General features: G+C 39.9%; 1 protein-coding gene across 3 annotated transcripts in view; it reads right to left on the minus strand.

Annotated features, from left to right (window-relative positions):
• Man1a1 (mannosidase, alpha, class 1A, member 1) overlaps positions 1 to 25460 on the minus strand; it is a 176268-nt gene that overhangs the window by 60529 nt on the left and 90279 nt on the right. For 2 of the 3 annotated variants that reach the window (XM_087597189.1, NM_001033656.1), the window contains 1 exon segment: positions 11670 to 11764. The exons of the other annotated variant lie outside the window; for it this stretch is intronic. In XM_087597189.1, the coding sequence (XP_087453315.1) occupies positions 11670 to 11764 (95 nt within the window). 3 annotated transcript variants of the gene reach the window in all.

Genomic DNA, 25460 nt, shown 5'->3' on the forward strand with positions numbered 1-25460 from the left:
TTATGGAAAATCTGTAACAGACAATTCATTAATTTTCCAATGTCCACTTGCAGTGTGCCTGCCAGGACAAAAAGGTTCCAAATTGTCATTATCTAGGGGGACAGAGTAGGAGAAGAAAACATAGAGAAAAAAAAGCCCCAAACGAACAGATTAAGAGCACTAAGAACACAGAATAGTTGATCCAAAGAGCTAGGGGAGTCTCTTACAAAGAAGAGAGGGTATACATTCCCTGACTTTTGAACAAGCACATGTAATCAGAGCTGAAGAGAAACAAACAAATAAAACCCAAGCTACTTGTTTGATGATTTCCCCAACACACTATTAGGAATGGCACATATCTTAAGTTAGATTATGTAATTTTTATTGTACTTCCAAGTGTGTGTGGGGAGGACAGATTTATTCCTAAAATTTAGGCAACTGTCACTGATAAAGCCATTACAGTAATTGCACGGGATCTGTTTATTAATTTGTCACAATTAAGTCAATATGAGCTTTACTAATGTCCTATTACTTGATTAGTTTTGAAAGTGATTATCTTAAGAACTCGACTTAATTGGAAGCCTCTCAATTTACAAGGTACATTAAACTCTCAGTTGCATCTTAAAATTATTCAACGCATGCAGGTCAATTACCAGTAATCACTGTTTTGTACAAATGTTCCATGAAAACTGTGGCATGGCATGACAAGGAAGGAGAGTGCTGTTTAATTAATAACGTGAAACTCCCATAGACATTTTTCAGGATAGAAGGGCCACATGCGCATTCCCAGAACCTTCACCAATGGGGTCCAGTTCTCAAAACTGCACAAAGGAACAGGAGCAACTCTCCACCTCGAAGATGAAGATTCTTTGTCGGGATTGCCAGATCACCGAATTGCACCACCGAGACCCACACCCAGCTGCACACCGATTTCCAGATTCATAAAGTACAATGACTTCTTAGGCTCACCCCATCATTGTCCCTTCTCTAGTTAATAAGAAACTACAGTCTATGATCGTTCATCCAATTTTCCAGAACGGATCAACTGAAGCGTTCACTACATAAGCAGGACACGCTGTGCGGTTAATGTACCAGTGAGACAGGGCGGCCTTTAAAAATTATTGGCACAAGTCTGAGTGTTTTATATCACCCTTTCAAACTCCCACTCAAAAGGACTCAGCGAATTCAGTTGGATATTTACAATGATTAACAATCACAGGGGCTGATAAAGTACCTATAGGCCTGCTGTAATTTTCAAATATCTTTTCAGACTACTTCATAAACTTTTACACTTTATTAATTGGCTATTTGAAAGGTTTGCTCCACACGAACAACCCAGTCTCGAGATCAATCGCAGGGAAATTGACTGCTGGCTCGTTAAAAACCTGGGGAAGTCAATTCCTTTGAAAAGCTGATTCCATTGCTGGTCTGCAGAGGCACTGTATGAATTTATGTGTTGTGACTTGTCTGTAATCTAAGTTCTACACAGAGAATAAATTGAAGAGTGCCAAGGCTGACTTGCTAGAAGTGTATGAGCATGTGAACTTAGTGAACCAAGCTGAAAATGGTAAACACTAGATATGTACATTTGAATAATCTTGTGTTCCTGGTACTCAAGCTTACATGACTGTCGGTAGATAGTAGTTCCTGGTGATATATCTATAATATTTACTATATAAATATTCATATATAATGTGTACTTAATGATAAAACATAAATATCATTAGACATATATGCATAATTAATTCTATAGTAAAGGAAGTGGTCATTCTACTCTCCTGTGTTTTAAATCAATGTTCTGTATGCTTAGAACTGAACGTTAAAGAAGGCTTCTTCAGTTGACTTTCAGCCCTTTGATTAATACACAGGTATTTTTTAAAGGGGTTTAAGTAAATTTGAGATGAACTGTCTTTAAACTGCCTACACACCACCTCTGATACATTGTCACACGTAAGTACTCATAGTTATCCTTAAACTACAGGATGTTTGGAAGAACATAAAATATTTAAACCACCTAACTCTCGGTGGAATGTACAGCCCATAAAGCATCTGCTTCCCCATGTCAGTTTTCTGTCCCCGTGGTCCTAGAAGAACTGCAGGTATCTGAGAGGACATGGGTTCAGTCTGAGATGCAGAGAAATGTGGACCTCCACGCCTGCCCTCAGAGGGAGATGGGGTGTGCTGTTTCCTCTGGAGGTTACAAGACACTTTAAAATCCATTTGCCAGGGATTTGCGGCCTTCAATTAACGACAGAGGTGGGGAGAAAGGGAATAGTTGAGGCATCCTGAAGACCTTCAGATTCCTACCCCTACAAACTCCGTGACTAGGAACATCGAAAGGCATCCTGGGGTCGACTGTGTGTTTTTTCCATCAAGGAAGGCGACACACGAAGTACAAGGAAATCAGGAGTTGCTCTCCTTGGTGTCCACGTGTAGTAAGTAAATGTTTTTGGTTTGGTTGTGAATGCCTGGCAGAGGCGTAACGATCCAAAGATCAGCCAAAGGATCAAGGAACCTCAAGGAGATCTCGGCTCCCTCCTTCTCATCTGGAGGGAGGAAGGGCCTTGCCTGTGATGGGCGCTTCCCCCCACGTTCCTTACCATATGTAATAAAGTACTGTTGCCTGAAGGCCCAACTATGTTTTCCTGGAAGTGGCTTTGCCTTTCAACAGTTACCGCAAAGTTCTTAATTAAATTTAATTAAAAAATAACTTTCACTTTTCTCTCTCTGCTAGGATGGGTCAAAATTTGTTTTGTCTTCAAACAGAACTAAAAAAAAAAGAGTAGGGTATGGAAGAAGTACAGGACAAATAAAATCTTCTGGAAAAGTCAATATTTGGAATTAACTACTCTTTTTAAAAAAAAAAGCGATAAACTGCTTAGAGGTAAATAGACAATTTTCATACAGTCTAATGGCAACATTTTAATGCACTGCAAACAGCAGGAATGGCTGGGTGGTGGGCAGCCCTGCGACCTTTTTTTGTAACTGCTGCTGAGCTAAGACATTTCTCACCATAAAGGTTGTTTTCAGAGTCTGGTTTTGGGTCACCTACAGCAGCTTCTGAATTGGTCTGAACCTGGTTAGAATAGCAGGTTACAGAATCTCACTAAAAACACCGGACCACAAGCCGGCCATATTGGATACAGTGCTTGAACAAGCTCTCCAAGCCACACACACACACTGTGAAATTTGAAAAGTTTAGTTCTACTAAAGTTGGCTTTTTAGGCAATCCTTTTCTGGTATTTTTGCATTTCAACAATTGAACTGACTATGAACGAATAGAGAAAAAACTTCAAAGGCAACTGAGAGAGGAGACAAAACTGTCCTCACCCTTAGCAGAGTCTTAGGATGCCTGCCCTAAGCACAGGGACCCTACTCCAAAGAGACTTAAACAGATGGGGCAGCGGATGCCGAAGGGGACATAAAAACATTCCAAACCGCTGGAGAAGCTGAGAATCACAGGCATAAGGTGACCATGATAGATAACGGAATTAGAATAACCTAATAACTCGGAAATAGGTCTACGTGAGTGTTTATGGCTGGAAAACACACCTTTTCAGTGATTACATTTGTACCACAATAATTAGGCAAGAGGTAGTATGCTGGACTTGGGAAAAGAACATAACACTTATTGCCTGAAACTCACTTTAAATTTGCAATGCTCATTAATAGAGACAATTAGAAATAAATAAGAATTTAGGTAATAAATTCAGCCAGGATCTAATATACTATACCTAAAATGACAAAAGTATTAACATCCTGAGCATGGAGCGGTGTATAATACCCCATGGACCACACAGAGATACTCCGTATTTTCTGTCAGGTCCACACAAAACCCCAGCTCTTCTCTAATAAGGGCAGGAGAGCTTGCTTCGTAAAGGGTAACTGGGTGCTTCAAGCCTGAAGACCACCATAAAGGGTCATCACCACCAAGTTAACTCTGGCTGTTCACTACTTTACCAGAGAGAAATTAGAGAGTCTTTCTGGCCTCTACTTTTATTTTATTTTATTTATTTATTTATTGGATGTTTTTTATTTATATTTCAAATCCACTTTTATTCTTATGTGGGCTTTTGGCTAAATGTGGAAATTCCATTAATACAAGGGTGATACAGAGGAAAAAACCATTCAAGTTTGAATTAGTTAGTAACAATTAATTGTTCACTCTTTTGGAGTTGATAGAAGTTCTCTCTGTGTTCCTAAAGTATCCCTAAGACATACATAGAGTATCAACTGTCAGAAGAAGCCCGGAGTCTATGTCTATGCTGAGATCACTGGTGTAATCTGGTCCAATGGATAAAACCAGATGTTTCACACTTCTCTTTTTATTTATATTTATTTATATTTATTTTTATTTATATTTATTTTTATTTATATTTATTTATTTATTTATTTATTTATTTATTTATTTATTTATTTGCAGAGTTGAGGACCGAACCTTGCACTTGCTAGGCAAGCGCTCTACTACTGAGCTAAATCTCCAACCCCATTTTTTTTTTAAGATTTATTTATTTTATGTATGTGAGTACACTGAAGCTGTCCTCAGACACACCAGAAGAGGGCATCAGATCTCATCACAGATGAGTGTGAGCCACCATGTGGTTGCTGGGATTTGAACTCAGGACTTCTGAAAGAGCAGTCAGTGCTCTTAACCGCTGAGCCATCTCTCCAGCCCAAAGGTAAATGATTTTTTTTTTTTCCCCCGAGCTGAGGACCGAACCCAGGGCCTTGCGCTTGCAAGGCAAGCGCTCTACCACTGAGCTAAATCCCCAAGCCCCACACTTCTCAGAGAGAACAGTTGACATGTAAAGGAGTGGTGGGGACATATGGATCTCTGGACTAGGGGAGTCTATTCCAGGGACTGAGATGTCAGGAGGAGAGGAAATACTAGTTGGGCTATGGGTTAATATCATGAGTTTAGGTACATTCCAGAACCAAATTCCATCCTCTGCTGAATAACGCTATTGTTTTTTTTTCTGCTTTGTGTATGAGGGTTACTTCTCCCCAATGAATTATTACAGGTTGCTACATGAAGGAGAAGGCAGAATAACTGGCCTTTCTGCAGGCAATTGTTCTTTAGTAAGTTTTCAGCTTGAAATAATTAATATGCCAATTCAGTATTTCTTGAAATGCACCACTTTTATGTATAGCGTTATCCTCAGTACTGAGAGCAAGGCCATTCGCTAGCAATGAATTCAACGTGTGTTGCTTTCCTGTTCCTCTGCAATATTTTTCTCATGCATTGGTTCAATTTACACAAAAAAACCTTTTGAGTTCATTACTGGCATTATTTTAGATTTAGTTATGAGAAGACAAACTGAAGACAGTGAAGAAAATGGCCCAAGTTTTAAAGGCATAGGGACAATGTCAATAAAGACTAGTTTTCACCATTGCAAAGGAACAGCTAGAAAGAGGTCGCCATCCTATTTTTTTTTCCTTATTTGAGAGTTTACTTGTATTTTACAAAAATGTGCTTGGTAAAGCAATTCTCTGCTTAGAGTTGTGATTTCTAAATGAAAGGAAAATCTTTAGCTGGGAGAGTGCTTGCATGGTGTGCACAGAGCCCTAAGTAAGATCCCAACTTAACAACCCAGGCGTGTGGCTGCTGAGCTGTACGGGGCCAGGAGCATCAGAAGCTCAAGTTCACCTTTGGGCAGGTGAGCAGTCTGAGGCCAACATCATACATGAAACCCCGTCTCAAATACCAGCGGAGAAGAATCCCTTTAAGTGGTTGATATACTAACTACTATAGCAAACTATTCCAGGAAAGAGGGCTTGGCAATCAGAGGCAGTTATTTATTTATTCATTCATTCATTCATTCACCAGAGTAAACTATGTGGTGCTTTTCAATGATATTAAAGCTGTGATCAAGGATTTGTTGACCCTACTTCTCAAATGTCTGAGTTGCATGGGAACAGAGTACTCGACATGACTACGGGATGGATCAGGAGCTGAGGCTACATATAATCCCAGCAAAGTCCTGCTAAGAGAAAGAAAAATGGCCTCAGAGATGTCCAGCTCAACACGCAGCCTTCCTGCCCATCACACTCCTTCCCTTCCTTCCCATGGAAACCCTTTGATATATCTGAGTTCTGTGACAAGGATAGGAGAAAACTAGCCATTTCCCCGACCACTAGCTTACTGATTTCCTTCCCCTCTTGTCCTGCACTGGCAGTTGTAAGATGTGTAAGACCACACCTTGGTGGCAGGAGTTGTACTAAGCGCATCACTTTTAAGATCTTCAAGGAAGATTCATTAGTATTTCCTAGAGAGTATCAACAGCTAGGTGAATTAGATAGAAACCTGGTATAACAAAAGAGCCAATGGGGGGAAAATAAACTCAAAAAAGGAGGTCAGCTTAGAATACTTAGAAAAACTCATGCTTCTGGAGTTGGTAGAACTTGTCTTTGAGTTCAGACATGACTAAATCATGAACTATCAGACAGAACTCTGAGTCTCTGTGCATGCTTAGATCGCTGGTGTAAGACACCACAGGATAACGAAGCAGTGTGTTGTCTGCTAAGATACTAGGAAGTCATTCAATCAGCTTTGCTCTCTTTCGCTCGGAAAATGTTTAGTGATATTCTTAATCCTACCCCTATGGCAGTCGAAGTATGAAACTGCGTTCTGCCTCGTCTTAATGCATTTCTCTGGAGTCTGAAAGCAGAAACTTTAAAACACGCTATTCGAGTATAATAATGTTGAAATATACACACCAACTGCCAAGTGAAATCACAGTGAGACATTTAAAAAATTAAAATTCTTTAGGCCACTAAGCAGTTTTCCAGTCTGTCCACTCAAAACTCCAAATATGATATATAAGCTATTTTATACTGCTCAGGTATTAGCAGCTCAGAAAGGGGGTTATCGGTCCTCACATAGGATAATCTTTCTTTGTCAGAAAACATTAGGCCATGTATTATTTCTAATTAAAACCCTGTTTCAGGCAATGAAATTTATAATTTAATTATAAGCATATAAACCACAAAGCAACTCATAATACAGCAGTGCTTTGTCAGATAATTAAAATAGTGGGCAGGGAAAGCTTTTCCAAGCAGGGGGAGAACAGGGGAGGGAGCCGTGCATCCTCCATCGCCTTGCTGACTAATGAGACTCGGAGCAGAGAACAGTCAGGTCCCAGCACATCCCCTGATGGCGAGAGTCCCCCTACCCTGCAGTATATCCCTACCAGCAAGTGTTGGTTCAGAAAATCCACAAAGAGAAAGGTGATAACACAATACGGCTAAAACTAACTCATTTATCAAGAGAGGCAGAATAATTATTAAGCATGACCCGACTGTGTGTGTGCTCATGGAAATGAATAGTGGGGCACATTAACTACATTATTTTAAATTAAGAGCACCCTTTAGAAAACTAAAAAAAAAAAAAAATCTAATGTAAGTCTTTTCTACACCTAAGCTTGAATTATGCCTAGAAATAAAGAAATGTAAAATGCTTGATTTTGGGACCTACAGGGGTGAGTTTTTCTCCAGGTGAGTTGGAGAAAAATAAACACACAGGGCCCCTTGCTAATAGTAGTCACGAGATCAGATATCAAACCTTGACATTTTGTCATTAGAGAAACTGGGTTATAGGAAAAATCTAATCTGCTAGGATAGCATTGGTTTCGTTTGGCAGGGACCCTGGGTAAGTTGTATAGCCTTTTTTTTTTTTTTTTTTTTTCCACAAGGGTACCAGGAAGGAAGGCACGTTAGTCTGGTCAACCCTTGTAACACTTAAGCTATCTAGTGACAACTAGATCTAAAAACCACAATTCCAACCAACTCACAGCTTAAAATGCAGCTCTTGAATTAAGAATTTGTTACAGGTGCAAGCAAAGCACCCAGCCCTTCTCCCTCCTACAGGGGCAGAATTCCCAAGATAGCATATAAATAAATTAGATTCTCTTCATATTTTTCAGGTTACATAAATAACGAAATCCAATTTGGCTGATTGGTATTTTGGCTCCAAATATATAAACCTTCCCAATTCAAAATGCTGCTTGTTTTAAATTCAACCCAGTAAGCAGTTATCTCTGCTTGGCAAAACTATCCTATTTTTGTAAATTACAAATGTGAGCTTACAAACACCACATGCAAAATATATATTCTGCTTTAACAATCAGGCCGTGGATCCTGAGGGAATGGGCCAGCCTATCAACCTCTTCAGTAAAATCAAGTGAACAGAAGTAGAAAACCTTCCCAAGATGTAGAACAACATCACAGCAGAGACACAAAGAATCAAAGAATGCTTATTTTTTTTTTTTTTTTTGGCAAAGGAGAAGCAGAGAAACACTTATCTTTAGGTGATAGCTTGGATATTAGAGACGTGCACATGTCAGAGCAATAAGTTTACATTTTCTTTCTTTTTTTTTTTTTTGTGGATGTTGGTAAAGAAAAGTATTCCTATTTTCAAAATTGAGAAGGAAGTGCTCTGTGATAACAACATGGCTACCAATCACTGTCTCCATTAACAGAGTTCCTGTTGAGTTTCGAAGCCAGTCAGCAGTAACTGCCCATTCTATTCTACAAAGTCTCTTCAACCTCCCTGCCACTGGCCATCCCCCCATCGGCATACCTTGGGCACAAAGGCTACGGAACATTCTCTTGTTTGGAGAAGATAATTGAGAAAATAGTATCTTTCTGGACCCAATTCCTTGCTTCTCTAGCTACAGCCTGCAATGTCAGAAAAGCTCTGTGCCAGCTGTGCCCTTTCTCTGGGTCCCACTGTGAAAATACAGACTCAAAGGAAATAGCACCCTGGTGAAATAGCAGCAACCATGCTGTGCGAGCATGCTGGAGGCATATTCAAGTGCTACTCTCCTCCCTTGGGAAAGGTTTTAAGATGATAACTCAAGCTTTTCAGGTGGAAAGAGGCTGGTTTCAATTAATGGGCTTAACCAGCTAGATGAATACCAAGAATCCCACTATAATTCTGCCAAAGCTTACTTTGTGAGTTTGGGGTATGTCACTGCTGTTTGGTAAACAGGAATTAGAGTGGATAAAACATTTAATATGAAAATAGCAACAAGGCTCATCTAAGTTGGCAAAAATTCAAAAAAAAAAAAAAACCCAGAAAACAAAAAAACCAAAAACCAACAAAAACGATGTTCCTATCAGTTGCCAAGTGATTACAGAATTTCCCTTACTACAAAAGAAAACATTGGAAATATATAAGTAAATACAATCATTTTTTAAAAAAACTATATCCAGTTCTTTTATAATCTACAAAGCAATGTACTAATCCAAAATATTACTCAAAATAAGGATGGCTTTATAAAAAATCTGAATGCCCCAGTTAAAGAATTCTTGACCAGCACACACACACACACACACACACACACACACACACACACACACACGCACGAAAATTCATGATTGAAATAGTTTCTTTTCCTCTGTGTACTGAAAAATATTTTTGTAGTACACAAAAGATTTCATTAAGAACATCCACTTCGCTATTAGAATCAAAAATATGAAACAAAGTAAAGTCAACAGTATTTACAATTATTTCAAGAAACATCACAACCTATTAAATATGATACTATCTGGTTCAACATATGCAAAGAAACAGGCCCATCCTTTCCCCCGTGGTTTTAGGGAGATTTTGTGTAATTACAGAAAGCCTCAGCATTGGTTCCAGTGAATCTTGGAGTAAAAGTTAGAGCTATTGTCTACTCTAGGACCTTTATCCAAACCTTCAGTTCCAAAGTGTACTCGCATGGCAAGTTTTGGAAACTAAGTACCATTTGGTTTTCTAAGGAGTGTCCACTTTATCAGAAAAGGTCTAGGTTGATTGAAATTTTAGTTTGTTAACCTGGGAAGGGTCACGGGAGACAACTGAACTAGTTTGCCTTCCGGTTCATAAACAAGCCTGCAGAATTTCTAGAGATTGCTCCAAACAAAACCTTGAAGAGGCTGGAGAAAATGCAGAAGCAAGTCTCTTGGTAAGCAGTTAGCATACTGCTCTGCTTCTATCAGCTTCCTCAGTGGGCAGGGGGAGGGGGAGGGAGAGGATGTGAGCTGACTGTAGAGTGTTTTTCTGACCAGATCTTATTGAAGCTAAGGAAATAGTATCTTGGTCAGAACGTTGCCTACAAATACCAAGTCAGAGGATATGGGAGGTAAGAGAGGCCATCTTCCTGAGCCAAATACAATGAGCATCCAAAAAAAAAAAAAAAAAAAAAGCTTTCGCAGGCCAACCTCAGAGGCAGACCTGTGTGGAGATCCTACAGAACATGGACAGATAATGCAAGCTCACAGATATGACCTTAGGAGCCCTGATGGGGCAAACAAATCCTGAGATATCGCACTTATTTGGTAGGGAAACAAGCTCAATTTAATACAGCTTTATAGTGTGACTCCCCTCTCTTTCTGCCTCAACATGCCCAACTTGCCTCATAGAGAGGCACACAGATTCACTCATCAGTAAGTTAAACATAATTTCAAGGTTTATATAGGTAATTTATAAATGAAAACAAAGCGGAATCTTGAAGGTTTTGTTTTTACTATAGGAAAAAAGAAAACAAACGATGATTACTTTCCGTGATTTTTCATGACTAACTTGGGGATACAATGTCACTAACGTAAGCAGTTATGTGTTCTAGTTTTGTCGGCCCCCTCTGTGGCTTCCTGTAGTGTTTCTAAGGTAGGTAAAGCATTTCTGTGGATTTGTATCACTATGCACATAAACATCCTGGTACACAACGCTAGCACTCCCATGTACTCACTGTCTGGCCTGAGATACTCCTAATCTTTCTGAGACTCTAGTTCCCCAGGAACAAAGTAGAGGATCGATAGAGGTGACTACATGGAACTCTTCTGAGGACTATGCGTCTGACAGTTGTAAAGAACCTGTCACATTTCATGTTGATCATGACAGTGATGATCGCCATCATATATCTTAGCCAAAGGGGCCCATATGCTATCAGCAATTGATGGGTACAGAAATGTTAAGAAGGGAAGCTTAAAACAAAATTATGTAATTGATGGAACACTAAGACTACAATGAAAACTCAACTCCCTCCCTTGGGGAGCACTACACAGTATTTGGCTGGTCTGTTTGTTTGTTTGTTTTGATCAGTTGACACACTGTCCTTAAGGTCTTAGCTTGTCAGATGTCTCTATGCCAAGGGGCTGGTTGATCTGTCAATGGACCAGGCTCATTTGTTCTTTCCAACTGTGGACCTGGAAGTCTCCAACCTCAGATATTCAGATATACCAGAATTATTATTATTATTATTATTATTATTATTATTATTATTATTATTATTAAATTTAAGTCTAAGTGTCATTGCTCTGCAACATCTGTGCCTCCAATGGTTTAAACAACTATTGGAGTAAGCAACCGTAGAGATCTGCTTAAACAAAATGCTTTCCTAATAACTAAAAAGGTGATATGCTCTTGGTATTTAGGGAGTGGGGCAGGACCAGTAATACAAGAGCACTCTAAAACAGAGAAAACTTAAGCTCAAATCTGCTTTGCACGATTCTGTTAGGACCACGTTAGCTCCTGGCAGCAGCCCATCTGAGGCCATAGAACACTGAAGGTCTAAGAGCTTCCAACACATTTCTCAGACACTCAATTGAGGTCCACTGTCGGCATCATACATGTAATTAACCATCTCATGAGGCTACAGTCTCGGATATTGCACCTTAAAGTATGTTGTTGAAAATGAAGACTTTTTTACCTTTTCATATTCAGCAATGCCCAAGGTATTCCAGAGGGACTATGAAATGCAGGTAGCAATTTTACCCCAAGTTCCACTGCTTTCTTTCGAAATATCTGAAAAGTTAAACAATTCGGTAAGCTACTATTGCAAGTAAAACATTAATGTGCTCCACTATTATCCATATTTAGTACTTTACTTTGCAACTCTGTCTGAAACGAGTAATAGATCATGAGCTGGTCCACGGGCCATTGCACTGTGGGGTTCGTAAGTGACACTCTGGCTATTCCTTAGTACGATGAGGGAGTGAAGTAGCAAAATTCAGACACGTGGGTCTTAACTTCCTTGATCTTAATTTCTGATCCGAGTCTGCTGTCGCAGGCATTTGAAAGCATCATAGATAAATTCTGATAATTCTACGTGCATTCCAGGAGATGAACTCACTGTTTTTTGACCACATTTCTTAGCTAGAAAAGTACGAGGTTTATCCTAGGCACATTTACTTAGTGGGGCATAAAGAACAAAAGGTTTAGAAAGAGATAATGTATAGAGTAAGAGTATCAAGCCCTTGTAGTTTTGATTTTCTACGATATTCAAGGAAATAGGTAAAAGTTAGGCTGGGTACAGATTCTGTCCAGGGTGTGGTAGGAAGGTTCACATAGACCACAGACAATGAGAGTCAGTAACATTCTATTGTGGAGATGGTCTTTAGCTGAATGGCTTCAACACTGGCCTGGGGCTAAGGAAAGACTGGAGAGAGGTGTCAAGAGTGGGCATACTCTTCTCCGGAGGGATCAGTCTAACACAGGTAGATGCATGAGGAACCTGCAGGATAAAATGGCTTGTCTGTCCAAATGGGCAGATAGGGTGGTGTACGCAGTCTATGTCAAAATCACGAACAATCATAAATGTGCTTAGTTAAATTAAAACAATGAAATATTTGGAATAAAATTCCATTGTGCTGAACTGTGCTTTTAGGAAGAGTGATCAGATGGCATGTGTTCAGACATAGTTTGACTTCCAATCAACTCAAAGTACTGGCAAGGTTACTCGAGGAGGGGCAGACACCTATCTTCCCTGTAGAAGCAATAACAGCAGACTGGTACGTTGTCCCCTCACCTTCAAAGTGTATGGCTTAGTCTGGTGTACTCTTCCCTTCTACTTTCTCCTCAAACATGGACAAGCTTGGACAAATAAATCGGAGGACAGCACTAAGGCACTAAGGTCCTTCCTCTACCAATGGGGGAGCATTGACCGCAGGGCTTGTCAAGGAAGTCCTCTCTGTTCTTTTTCCAGATAGAATGGCTCCTCATGATTTCTATTTCATTACCTGAGCCTCCCTAAAGAGAGTCCTAAAGACTTGGGCTCCACAAAGGACAGTGATCCAGTAATGCTAACCTGAAGACCACCATATAACTCTAGTCTTTTCCAATCTAAGTCTCATTGAATAATGAAATTTAGAAAGAAAGGAGTTTCAAATGAAAACTCTGGCAATCAACTGACACATTGTATACAAATAAAGGCACATATATTTGTAGTATACTGAAAGAAAAAGAAGAGGCCATTTCTGCCATAAGTTATCAACTGTCATCAAAAGAGAGAATTTCTTGAAATAACAGTGCATGGGAAGAAGACAGGAACAATAATAAAACAGACCCATGGATTCATTCTCCCTCCCCGTTCTTTGTTTTATCCTAAAAATTCCAAGCTGTCTCCTATGGTAAGGATTTATGCTACCACTGCCCGGCCATCTGTGGACTTTCTGGTCTTCACCCAACTTTTTAAAACTGTTAATTAACTCCTTTTCAAGACAGTTACATAAGACAGAAGTCAAACTATGCAATTAAAACCCCATCTTGGATATAAGCATATGGTGTGCGAGCTGAAGGTGCAGGCTTTGAAGGCACAATGCTTGTGTTTCAATCTCTGCTGTACCCCTTCAAGTTCATTCATCCTGGCCCCACTGCTTAATCTCTCTGAGCACAAGATTTCTTGCCTAGAAAATGCAGATAACAGCAGCATTTGCTTTTGGAAAGCTGTGGGAAAACATCAACAAGTTACTATATTTACAAGCTTTAGATTAAACCGAGCTCACTCTACGGGTTAGGTGTAGTTTTGAGGATTGTCATAGCATATATCCTCAAGGAGGTACCATACTGTTTGAGGCGGTTTCTTTAGATAACTCTGCTTTGGTTAAAATTATGCTTCTCCATCTCCATGGCTCAGTTATGAGCTGAAGAGACGCGTTCCCAGTTCTGCCTTTCCTATTCCTTGACTCATGAGAATGCATCACAATGTGGGTATCTCGCCATTTTCTGAAACTTAATCTGTCCCACACTGAGTCAATAATTGAATATCCCAGATAAACTCTAATTCCATCACTGATAATGTTTAGTGAGTCCCTTGGACTTGGTACCTGATTTATTAACTTTCAGTCACCAGAAGGTGAACCGGGGTTAATTCTGAAGTGTCCTGTGCACAGCTCCCTTGAAGATGAGTGTAGCCCATGTTCTCAACACCAGCTAAAACAAAATGGACGATTGAAAAGAAGTTTTCCTCCCTCAGCCATCAGATTTTCTCATATCCGTTAGACTGTGTAATTTTTAACATTTTTGTTTAAAAAAATCATGATTTTGGCTGCTTTACTAATCTTTTGAACAATGCCCGAGAGTGAATCAGGACTCTCACCTTTGTTCACTCAAAGGCTGCTCTGGCTGTCTCCTGTGAAACTTCATAGTCTCAAATTGGCTCAGGGTGTGACACTGTTAGCATCTTTATCTAGGCAGCTCTCTCATTTTACTGCATCTTTTGAGCCCATCAATTCTATTCATTCTCCCAGGCTCAAGCCAACTCTCACTCCCTGATCTTGGTGGTCCACAAATGCCAACCGACTCTGGCAGCCCATATCACACAGTGGAGTATTTGCCAAGGCCTGATTCGGATTGCTAAATGTTTTCTTGTACTTTTATCCTAATAACAGAGAGATTTCAATTTCCCTTTACCCCTTGTTTTATGGTCAGTCAAGACGACTCATTTTGCATTTAAGTTTGTTGATATCAGCACAGTATTCATATGACCAGTTTGGAGGAAGACAGCATTGTTCTCGGTAAGCAGATAGAGAAGTGGTGACAGCATTGTTCTCGGTAAGCAGATAGGGAAGTGGTGACTTGCCAGCTCGGATGATGACCTTCATGGTGTCTGCTCCCTGCAAGCTCAGCTTGCTCTCATTTTGGGAATCTGTTTAAACAGTCGTTTTAAGAGAGTTCTTGCAAACATCCCCTCCCAAAGTGGCCCATCCTCCCTCAGCATTTACCACATTACCCTCTATGCTTTCAGAACCACTGCTTGCCCCGTTAGAATGACTTATTTCTTCCTTGTTTGTTATTTTGACAATCCCACAAGATAGCAGCATAAAAAGAGCATGGGCTAAAACATAACACACACACACACACACACACACACACACACACACACACACACACAAATACACACACACCCCACCCCAGCAACACAGGAGCGGGACTTCTCAAAATGCCCCATTTAATGAGCGAGTGGATAAATCAAAGGTTGATTTAATGCCTGAGGCACAGTGATAAGATGCCACGGATCCTGCAGTGATTGTAATGTGGCTTAACACATTCCACCCGTTTGTTATTGTCATCAAGTCATTATCTCAGGAATTCTGGAGTCTTAAGCCTGGATGTAATTGGGGAAAAAATAGAAAACGGTTTTGTAGATAAACATTAATTACCCCACTGATGCTTTAAGTAATATGGAATTCGCAAGTTCAACTCTCATTGTTACTTGCTACTATTTGATTTTTTTTTTTCCTTTTCTTTTTTTTGGAGCTGGGGACCAAACCCAGGGCCTTGCGCATGCTAGGCAAGGGCTCTACCACTGAGCTAAATCCCCAACCCCCTATTTGAAAATTTTAATTCAAATTTATTGTCTCGTGCATAGGTGTTTTGCTTGTATTTTGTACGTGTATCACATGTGGGCAGTGCTGCTGGAAGCTAGAAGAAGGTGTCAGATCACCCGGAATGGGAATTACAGACAGTTGTGGGTTGCCATGTGGGTGCTGGGAAGCAAACCCTGGTCTTCTGGAAGAACAACCCGTGCTCTTAACTGCTGATTCATCTCTCTAGTCTTCTTGTTATGCAAAGAAAAGGTACTTGAAAGAGGAATCCAGACTCTAAAGTTATAGAATATCTTTCTCCTTGCCATGATGTACACGTAATAAAATTGGCTTATAAAATTAACACTGTTGGGAGAGTGAAGGAGACACACTACAAATCAGTCTAAAGGGCAATTAAGCTTTAAGTGGTCCATCTTGGATAATGTGCTGAACATCAAATTATTCTAAAAGCACAGTAGAAGAAACTTTGGTGTCCCTTCAAGGGGCGCGGCATGACGGCAGGAAGAGGACTGGTTGCAAGTGCCTGGGGTCCAGGGTTGATCCTGCTCCCTCCCTCGTGTAAGACTTGGTGGCAACTCTCTGGCTTGGTTTCTCCAGTATAATCAAGACAGTTGGCTGATGACTTTTGCTTTTGCTTTATCATTGGTAAACACTATTACATAGAAGTCACAAGATGAGATCTGAAGTGTACTTGACCATATGTATGGGTGTGTGCAAATATATAAAAAAAATGAAACTTAATGTCAATTTTTAAGAACAGGTTCTGAGAACACGCCATCCAATTCTGAATCAATCTTGGTTTCCAAGGCTTGTTGGTGCTAAACTTGTCAGGGAAGATTTAAATTGAGAGGGCACGATGAGAGCTCATAAAATGTAACCCTGCTTCTAGCCAAGGACTTTCTATTCCCTCCCCCATACCTTTTCTAAAGGCCACTTTAAGAGAACAGTTTTTAATAACTACCCATCAGTTGGCTACGGGCAGACATTTTATGACCCAAGAAGAGTTTTCCAAATTTGTTCTGTTACAAAGATTCTGACTACCTTCGTGGCAAAAGTCAAAACTAATAGAATTTGCTGAGAGAAGGGCATTGATATGATAGCTTCTCGAATAACCTTTCATGCGTGTAACCTGCAAACATCTTTAAGTAAGAACTTTAATGGCCCACAGCTAAGAATCTTAGAACAAGCATCACAAAATGGCATCCTTTCCTTATGTTTAAGGAACATCGCCCTAGTCTTGTTGAGTTTTGGCTCAATGTTTTAGAAAACTCCAAAAGTTAATCCCTATCAAGTAAAACATTAATCTCTTTACTCTAGCCTTACAGATAGGAGCAGACAAGGCTGTGAGCAAGATGTATTGCATTCCTTGTCTTTTCTAGTTTACAGCTCCCTGAAGAACTGGACAAGAGTCATATACACCCCAGAGCAAAGAGAACGGGAAGAAGAAACGAATGAGAACAGAAGGCTGTGGCCGGGAGCGCTCTCACCCTGACAGGCTGCAGTCTGAAGAGCACACTCGATAGCAAAGCCTTTCTTAAAATTCTCACACTGAAACTGTCAAAAGAGCAAACACTAATTCTCCATTAGGGTAAATAGAGTCTAGCTATCATTCACTTTTACTACGTACCGCCATCAGAGAAAGGTGTCATCATATCTATGATAAATATCGTGCAGAAAATAAGTGAACTGATACATCATTAAGGGAGGTGATTAACTTGCACATAAAACGAGCGAGATTCTGTCACTAAACCAACATACACTATCAAGACACTAGAGTGTTTTTTTAGTGGTTACATTTTGAAAGGTTTAAACATGACAATCAAGATACATAGGCGAGCCCATTCAGCAGAACTTAAAACTCAATGTCATCAGAAGTCTTTGACCTCCATGAAGGTAAAGACCTCTTCAGCTTAAATGCTGGTTTGCTTACAATTATATCAGTGTGATATATCAATCTCTGATGCCATTCTTTTGCTTTTTGATCAGTATATGTTGTGGGCATGTGTGTCTGCATGTTCACATGTGTGTCTACATGTTCACATGTGTGTCTGCATGTTCACATGTGTGTCTGCATGTTTACATGTGTGTCTGTATGTTCACATGTGTGTCTGCATGTTCCACATGTGTGTTTGTCACATGTGAATGTGTGTGGCCAGAGGATGGTGTTGCTATGCCTTGTAGGTTTCAGAGATCAAACTCAGAAATTCAAGATTCAATTTATTCGTGTGGCTAAGTCTTACCAATTCAGATAGTCTAGTTTGTCATGTTGTCTGTGAATCCCCTGTATTTGCTTCATGGGCTCTGAGATAACAAGGAGGCCACCACACCATCTAGCTTTTATGTGGATTCTGGAGAGCTGAACTCAAGGCTACACTTGCATGGTATACATGCCCTGCAAATGGCTTATCTACTGAGTCACCTCCCCAGCCCTCATGTAACTATTTTGACCCATAGGGATGATACCACATGTATCCCACCATGTGTTCCTCCTTCTGTGCCTTTCGTTTAGTTGATCAAAACCTAAAGCTGGGAGACTCTTTTAAACTAAAGGCTCAAGTGTATTTATTGAACTGTATTATGATTCCACTCCCTGTGGTTTTTCTATGTGACAATTCAACTTGTCACCCCAAAACAATTAGGTTAAGGGAGCACTGTTCATCTTCCTAAAAGTTAAAGTATTAATAGATTTCAACTTTTCATAAAAATGATGTCTATGCTATTCTGTCCATAACCATGGGTCACAGCCAAAGAGAATCCATTTAGAATCCCTTAGACTTCATGTTTATTGTGTATGAAAGTACAACATTTAAGTGAAATAAGAAATCCCAGATTTTAATTTAAAAACGCAAATGTAGATGCTTGACTGAACAGGCATTTCGGGTTTTACCCACTGTTCTGATTTCTTTAGTACTGGGGATCAAATTCGAGACATTGTGCATGCTAGGCAAATACTGTACCAGTGAGCTATTTCCTTAACCTGATCTAGAAAATTTATTTTTTCATAAAATATTTAATAGCTAGTGAAGTTTAAAAGAAAGAAGTTGCTTTTATACGTTCCTGTAGTCAAAATGAATAAATGTTGATAAATGAATAAAACTGCATTTGATATTGATTTTTTTTCCCTGAGAGGATGATTTCATTGCCTAGCACTTAAGTGGGGGGGATTTAGAGCCAGGGTGGGGGCAAGGTGAAAAAGAGGTGAAGTATCGGTGCGAATTCTAGCTGCTGTTCAAGGGCAGGCAGGCTTCCACTGCTCCACATGGGCAGAACCCTCTCCTGCCTTCTCCTGGAGCGGGTCCTGTGGGTGCCCTGAGTGCCCCATGTCAAGGTTGCCTGGTAACAGACAAGCCAAACTGGGAATCAGACACTCTGGGCTGCAGTTCAGATTTTGCTAGTCCCCATTCAATCAGAACCAAGAGGGGCCAGCTTGCTGTTTTTCTCTTGTTTTATTGTCAAATGAGGACAGTGGAGAAGACTTGTGAGGTTGTTGTTGTGGTTGTTGTATAGGACATGGTTTTGAGATTCAGTAAGCACATATCCCTGACTGCTGATGTGGTGAGGACTATTAAGAGATACAGTTTCGAAACAAAAGAAGATCCTCCATTGCATGAAATTCACAAGCAGGGAGGTAAGCCTGATGATGATTTAAACACAATCATGTAAGCAAGATTACATACAGCCTAAGACATAATGCAAACCCAAATATAGGACAAGAAATAATGACATGATACAGACTTTATTGTGGAAACGAAAGAGGGTTGGGTCTTTGAATGGGTGTATATATATATATATATATATATATATATATATGTGTGTGTGTGTGTGTGTGTGTGTGTGTGTGTGTGTGTGTGTATGTATATATATGTATACATACATATATACATTATGTTATATATATATAACATGGAACTTAGTGCATGGGCATCTGCATTATTACCTGGGGTGGATATATGTACTTGTTTGCACACATCTTTGGGTTTATGTGGAGGACATGAGAGAGGACAGCAGTGGAGGGGAAGGCACACACAGTTCATTATGCTATGGAACATGTAGAAAATATGAGTGATAACCAGTCAGAAAGGAACAGATTAGATAAAACAAGTCAAAGTCCTTTAACCAAGATAAGGGAGTCAATGAGTGGCTAAAGGAAGATCTTAGGTGTCTTGGAGGTTTCACGTTCTACCTCAGGGCCTCCTAGTCTGGTTCATCAGGGTTGAGAGTGGCCACGGAGAAAGGAAGGCTGCTGTTCTAATGAGCTATGGGCCTTTCCTGGGTTACACGATTCAAACATACATCGATGGAAATAGCAAGATATCTGATAGAAGTAAAATCTCGAGAAATAATTCAGTTCTTTCATTTAGTGTGTGTGTGTGTGTGTGTGTGTGTGTGTGTGTGTGTGTGTGTTCATGTGATAATGTATATGGGTATGCATGGTGGGCTCTCCTTTATGTGGGTTCTGAAGCTTAAACTCTGGTTCTCAGGATGTGTGGCAAGGGCTTTTACCCTCTGAGTCATCTCACCGGCCCCAATTAGGGTTCTTTAAAGAAGCATTTTCTTAAAATGAGACCTGGAAGGAAGCCATATGATGTATGCTATCCGTCCTTCAAATTCATATTCAATATAGAACCTACATAGAAAAGGCAAAAGAACTCTCCAGGTTTTAGTGCTGCTGTGTGAACTTTACATTGCATTGTCTTGGACTTTCATCTCCCCCAAATCTTTTCCAGAGCAATAAATGATATACCACAGAGAGGACAATAAACATTGGCACTCGAAGCAAAGTCATTATGCGGCTCCTAAAGATGGGCTGTCAAGTTACTCATTCCATCTCAATCGAGGTTTCAAAGATGGGCAAATCACCAGCGTGGTTTGGGAAAAGACAGTGTATACAAGGAATCGCATTTCATATTTTTCAAGCAGGCCAAATAGTTTCTGGCATACTTAAAATGTATATTTCGGATCAAAAGCAAATACCCCCGTTCGAAAAAAAAAAATGCCACGCCTTCTACAACAACAGAGAGCTTCATATTTTATCTAGTGATAACTTCTCATAGATTTTTGTGGAATCCACCCTGTAGAGATTATTACCTGATGCATTAGCATGGAAACACCAACTGATCTACTTGCCAATGCTTTTACAGTAGACATCACAAGCTACTTGAAATATAGATATATGTCTGGGCTTGTCAACACTTATTTGATAAAACGAGATAGAGAACGAAGAAACTCATCTCTGCAGTCCCTGACACTTTGGAGTTATGAGGCGTTCCGTGCCAGTGAATTTTTCCAGCTAAGTGAACCTCACATTTTTATTTTCATCAGTTTTAAAAGCTAGTCTATCTGCTCCCCTTGATTTAATGAGACACGTGGTGATCCTGACTTGGTGACTCAGCATGACGGTCCTCTTTAGACCCTAAGTCTGGACCAGGTGAGGTAAGTTTTCTTACCTGAATGGCCTGTATTAGCCTTGATGTGCAGCTAAACCCTTTGGTGCCTCAGTTTCTAAGTATGTGGATGGGGAATCACTTCCCCAAATCCTATGATGGCTGTGATTAAATGTGCGAGAGCTTTTAAACAGCGATAATAGTTACCATTCTCCTCCTTTGCTGTATGATAGTGGTTCCCATAGGAATCATAGAAGAGTTTTAGGCTCTTTGTGCACACACTAAATGGTCCAAAAACTGCTGAGCTTTTCTGTCTGTTTTCTATGACCCTCCTCATTCTTTCTGCTATTAACTATCAGTTCACTACAATAAAGACTTCTCATGCGGTAGTGTATTTATTTGCTCTCCTCTGGGTTGCAGATTTCTTCTGCGAATAGTTGCCTGCATGAGTGCCTAGGGATAAGTCAATCGTCTCTTTTGTGTCTCCTTCCTTCATCCTGAAGGGCATAAGCTTCAGAACAGGTCAGGTTCTGAGCTCATGCCATAATCTGAACTATTCATTCTGTAGGTATAAAAGACAGCAAATCACTGTAGTTAACAGCAGTAACTGAGATTTTCTAAGCTAAATATCTATGCACATAAAGATTTTGCTTGATTTGTGTTTGCCTGTAAAGGTATGTTTGTGCACATGCGAATGGAGGTAGACGAGTGTGTGGTGTATATGGGTCAATGGTCAAGGATGGCGTCTTTTTTAGCTGCTTTCTACCTGCCTTACTTTTTGGTGACAGAGTCTCTCGCTGAACCTGGAGCTCAGCAGTTTGTCTAGGCTGACTGGACAGCAAGCTCCCTCGCCAGCCCTGGAGCCAGAGTGTGCTGTCACGCCTGGGTTCCGAGAACTATAGCTCAGGACCTCATGCTTGCGCCCACAGTGCTTCGCCAGATGAATCATCTCTCTGGCTACAATTACTTCTTAAAATTCCCAGCATTAAGCTACTCATTCTTCATCCTTCCTAAGCAGAGATCCACCTGTCTGGTTGTAGCTCATCACAATAGTCCTGGGGTTTGCTTTCATTCATCATACACATATGCCATGCCCGTTGATTACTTTGGGGCACCGAGTTTATAATTGCATACAGACGATGGATGAATATTTTAATTTATCAAATGATGAAACTACTACAAAGGAAATCCGGCAGTGGCGACATTTTTGTCTTATATTTGTGCCCATCTATGCTAATTAAGTTTCCCCTCTCCACCTCGATTCCAGAAACAGAGAAAGGCATCTTGTCGCTTACAACTTAGATAAGTTCCTTTTTTTTCTCCACACCAAATTAAAATTTTAATTTTTCCATTACAGAATGAATATACTTTCATTGTTGAAAGAAATCACGAAATTAAGGAGAGCCAAAAAATATAGTGTACTATATTAATACACTAATTTTTATTTATATTAGATTTACAGGGTAAATCTTTTGGCCACGTAGTCTCACTCTTCTAAAATGTAAAAACCATCTTAGTCCTGGTGTCCAAAACAAGTCTGATGCTGACTTAGTTCGGAGTCATATCTGTGGTTTTAGGTCCATAGAGAGATTTCTGTAACCCTCTACCGTCTATTGCAAGTGCTGGGGTTCAAGTACAGGCCTTGTGCATATTAGGCAAGAGCTGTTCCATTGAGCTATACCTTCAAGTCTATAATAGTTGTTAACAATCCAGACAAGACAGACCAGTAAAAGAACTGCAACAGGAACTAAGCAGCTTATCTGTCATTAATTCATAATTAGGTTTTGACTGTTTTGATTATAAAAATGACCGTGGAATGAAAGTCTCCACAGATACTTACAGGCATGTACGTTGCCAATAGAACTATTTCTTCAAGACTTTCTGAGTCCTGGTGAGAGGACTTTCAACCACTCATTTCCTCACTGTCTTTGCAAGGTCAAAGTGCTCGCACAGGGTCAAAGTGCACAGGCGAAAAGTGTGTCTGAACTTTGCCAGCCCTGAATGAAGTTAGTTGGTTTGAAAGCACCTTAAATTTTCTCATTTAGATGAAAAGATCTTCTGATCTTATTTCATGACAACTCTGAATATACATTTAATAGACTGGTACTATGTCCTAGTGATATGAGTCAATGCCCTGAATTAAAAGCAACCATCCTCAGAACATCAAAATAGCTTCTAGTTCAATGGGTTTCTTAGAAGAATGATTTCAAAACTATCAAGTACTTAGGAAGACCTTTCCGTAACAAACAAAAGTGCATAAAAACCCAAGAAAACACAATTCCTTGTCTTCCACAGCCGCTCATACACCTACTGAGAATTTTGTTTTGTTTTTCTGGAATGCTCTTTCAAACGATCACACACCATTTCAACATAATTTATATTTTCTAAATTATAAACTTTCAAAGAGGAGCCTCTTTTACAACTCTGACCTTTTAAAAATGTCAATTCATTTACTCAGCAAATATTTATTGAGTGCCTAAGAGCTGCCTTGCAGGCTGCATAAGACATGTGGAAAATTGAAGTAAACAGGACAGCTGAGGTCAGTAATTCACAGGAACACAGAAAAACAAAAAAAAAGCCCACGGAGCAGTATTTGCATGTTTTATGCTGCACAGGAAAGGACTGAGGGACAACTTCCATTTCTCCTTCAAAAGCAAATGACAAACATTGAATACCTCTGGCAGTAACCAGGCACAGTCTCATCTTTGGTTTTTACCACAGAAAGCTGCTAAATATATCACAAATTTAAAGAATAACAACTCTATTAAAGACCATAGAGAAAGTTATCATGTCGGTGTGTGTGAGGATCTTAAATTCAGTTTCTGGACCAAGCCAACACCTACCAGTATGGCTAATGCACACATTACATTCATTTTTTCTGCTGAACTGCTCACCATCCTGAAGGCTTTCCTTCACACAGCAATCACCCTCAGTCCCTTTAAGTGATTAAACACGAGGAAGACCCTGGGTTTGACTTCTAACTCCAATGAAAGACAAGGAGAGAAAGGGACAGAGAGATGGCATGGGCAGAGAAAGGAAGGAAGACAGAAAAAAAAAATCAATGCCTAAAGATTGACAGAACAGAAACTTCACATCAACCCCCATCGCATTGCTAATACTGTCCCAGAGGTCAGTAGTTTCCATATTAAACAACTGTGCATGCACCAGTGAATGACTCAGTACGAATGCTGGAAGTCCCATCTACTATAAAATGAAATAAGATCTGGACACTGTCACTTAGGCATTAAATTTAGTTACTCTAAGCCAGACTCTTAGAGGGGAAATGACCAAAAACCTTTGCAAGAATAATCTACACACGACACATTAATGATGATAGAACCTTGTGTCATGAACTCTTCAGAGCTCTTGAGAGGATTTCTGTTATCTGATTTATTTGTGAAACTGGCATTTCCCCAAACATAAATAAGACCTCCAACAGTTTAATATTTTATTAATAGATATATTGTTCCCCAGATGTTAGCATAAAATCTTGATTTCAATGCCCTAGGGAAGAAATGCTTTTCTTAATCCTTGGCCTAGTAAATGAGCAAATTCTCATAAGTATTTTCTTAGCATGTTTTGGAAAAACACATACAGTGATTGAAGTCTGGGAGTTTTACGGTACCAAGCCAGTGGCTGCCAATGTGTGATCCTAAGGAAGACAGCACTGGCCCTAAATGGGAACTAGGAGGACAGGAATGCTTCAAGGTCCTACTCAGATCAACTCAGAAGCTGTGAGGAGGAAGATTACAAATTTCTGTTTTAACAAGCCATATAATGATGAGCCTTCCAAGACCCCCCTTTTGATATGAGATGTACCATTCACTTGTATCTCTCATTGTCCTGATGCTGCTTGTTACAATAGAACACATTTTACTTCCATGAACTGTATTTTACTGCTCATTACTACTCTCAACACCTCTCCATCTCCCCCTTGGATTGTGATGTAGACCACAGCTGTAGATGCACAGAACTGGTAGACCTGGGTAGCCTATCCAGCCTGGCAAACACCTTGGCTAGCAACCACACTTTAATATGGTTTGTCCAGCACACCGATACCACACTGCTTCTGTAGCAGTGGCAATGGTATTAACAATATTTAAGGTGAACAAGTAGCACAACAGTGTAGAGCCAAGGGATGCTGAATTTGCAGCTTAGCTACAAGCTGTTACATTTAAGAGCAAATGGGAGTGCCACTTCCCAAATGAATCGGCACGTCATCACTGTGAAATCTCAGGTTTTATGTGCTGGCCACTGAGGCGCAGGCATTTATTTTATTGTTAAGTTATGTCTCTAAATCACTTAATTGCATTAGAATGAAAAGATATGGTCAGATTTATGGGGCCAAGAAGGAAAACCCTGTGAGTACTTTATCCCACAATGAGAATCTAATTATTGCTTTGCAACACAGCATTTATTAGTCCTTTTCTCACTTCAGGCAGACTATGGTGCGAATCAGCATATAATCGTTTCTGGTTTTAAAAGGCTATTTGCATGTAAAGTAGCTATTTT

The sequence above is a fragment of the Rattus norvegicus genome, chromosome 20, assembly GCF_021556685.1.
Source record: "Rattus norvegicus strain SHRSP/BbbUtx chromosome 20, alternate assembly SHRSP_T2T, whole genome shotgun sequence".
NCBI lineage: Eukaryota > Metazoa > Chordata > Mammalia > Rodentia > Muridae > Rattus > Rattus norvegicus.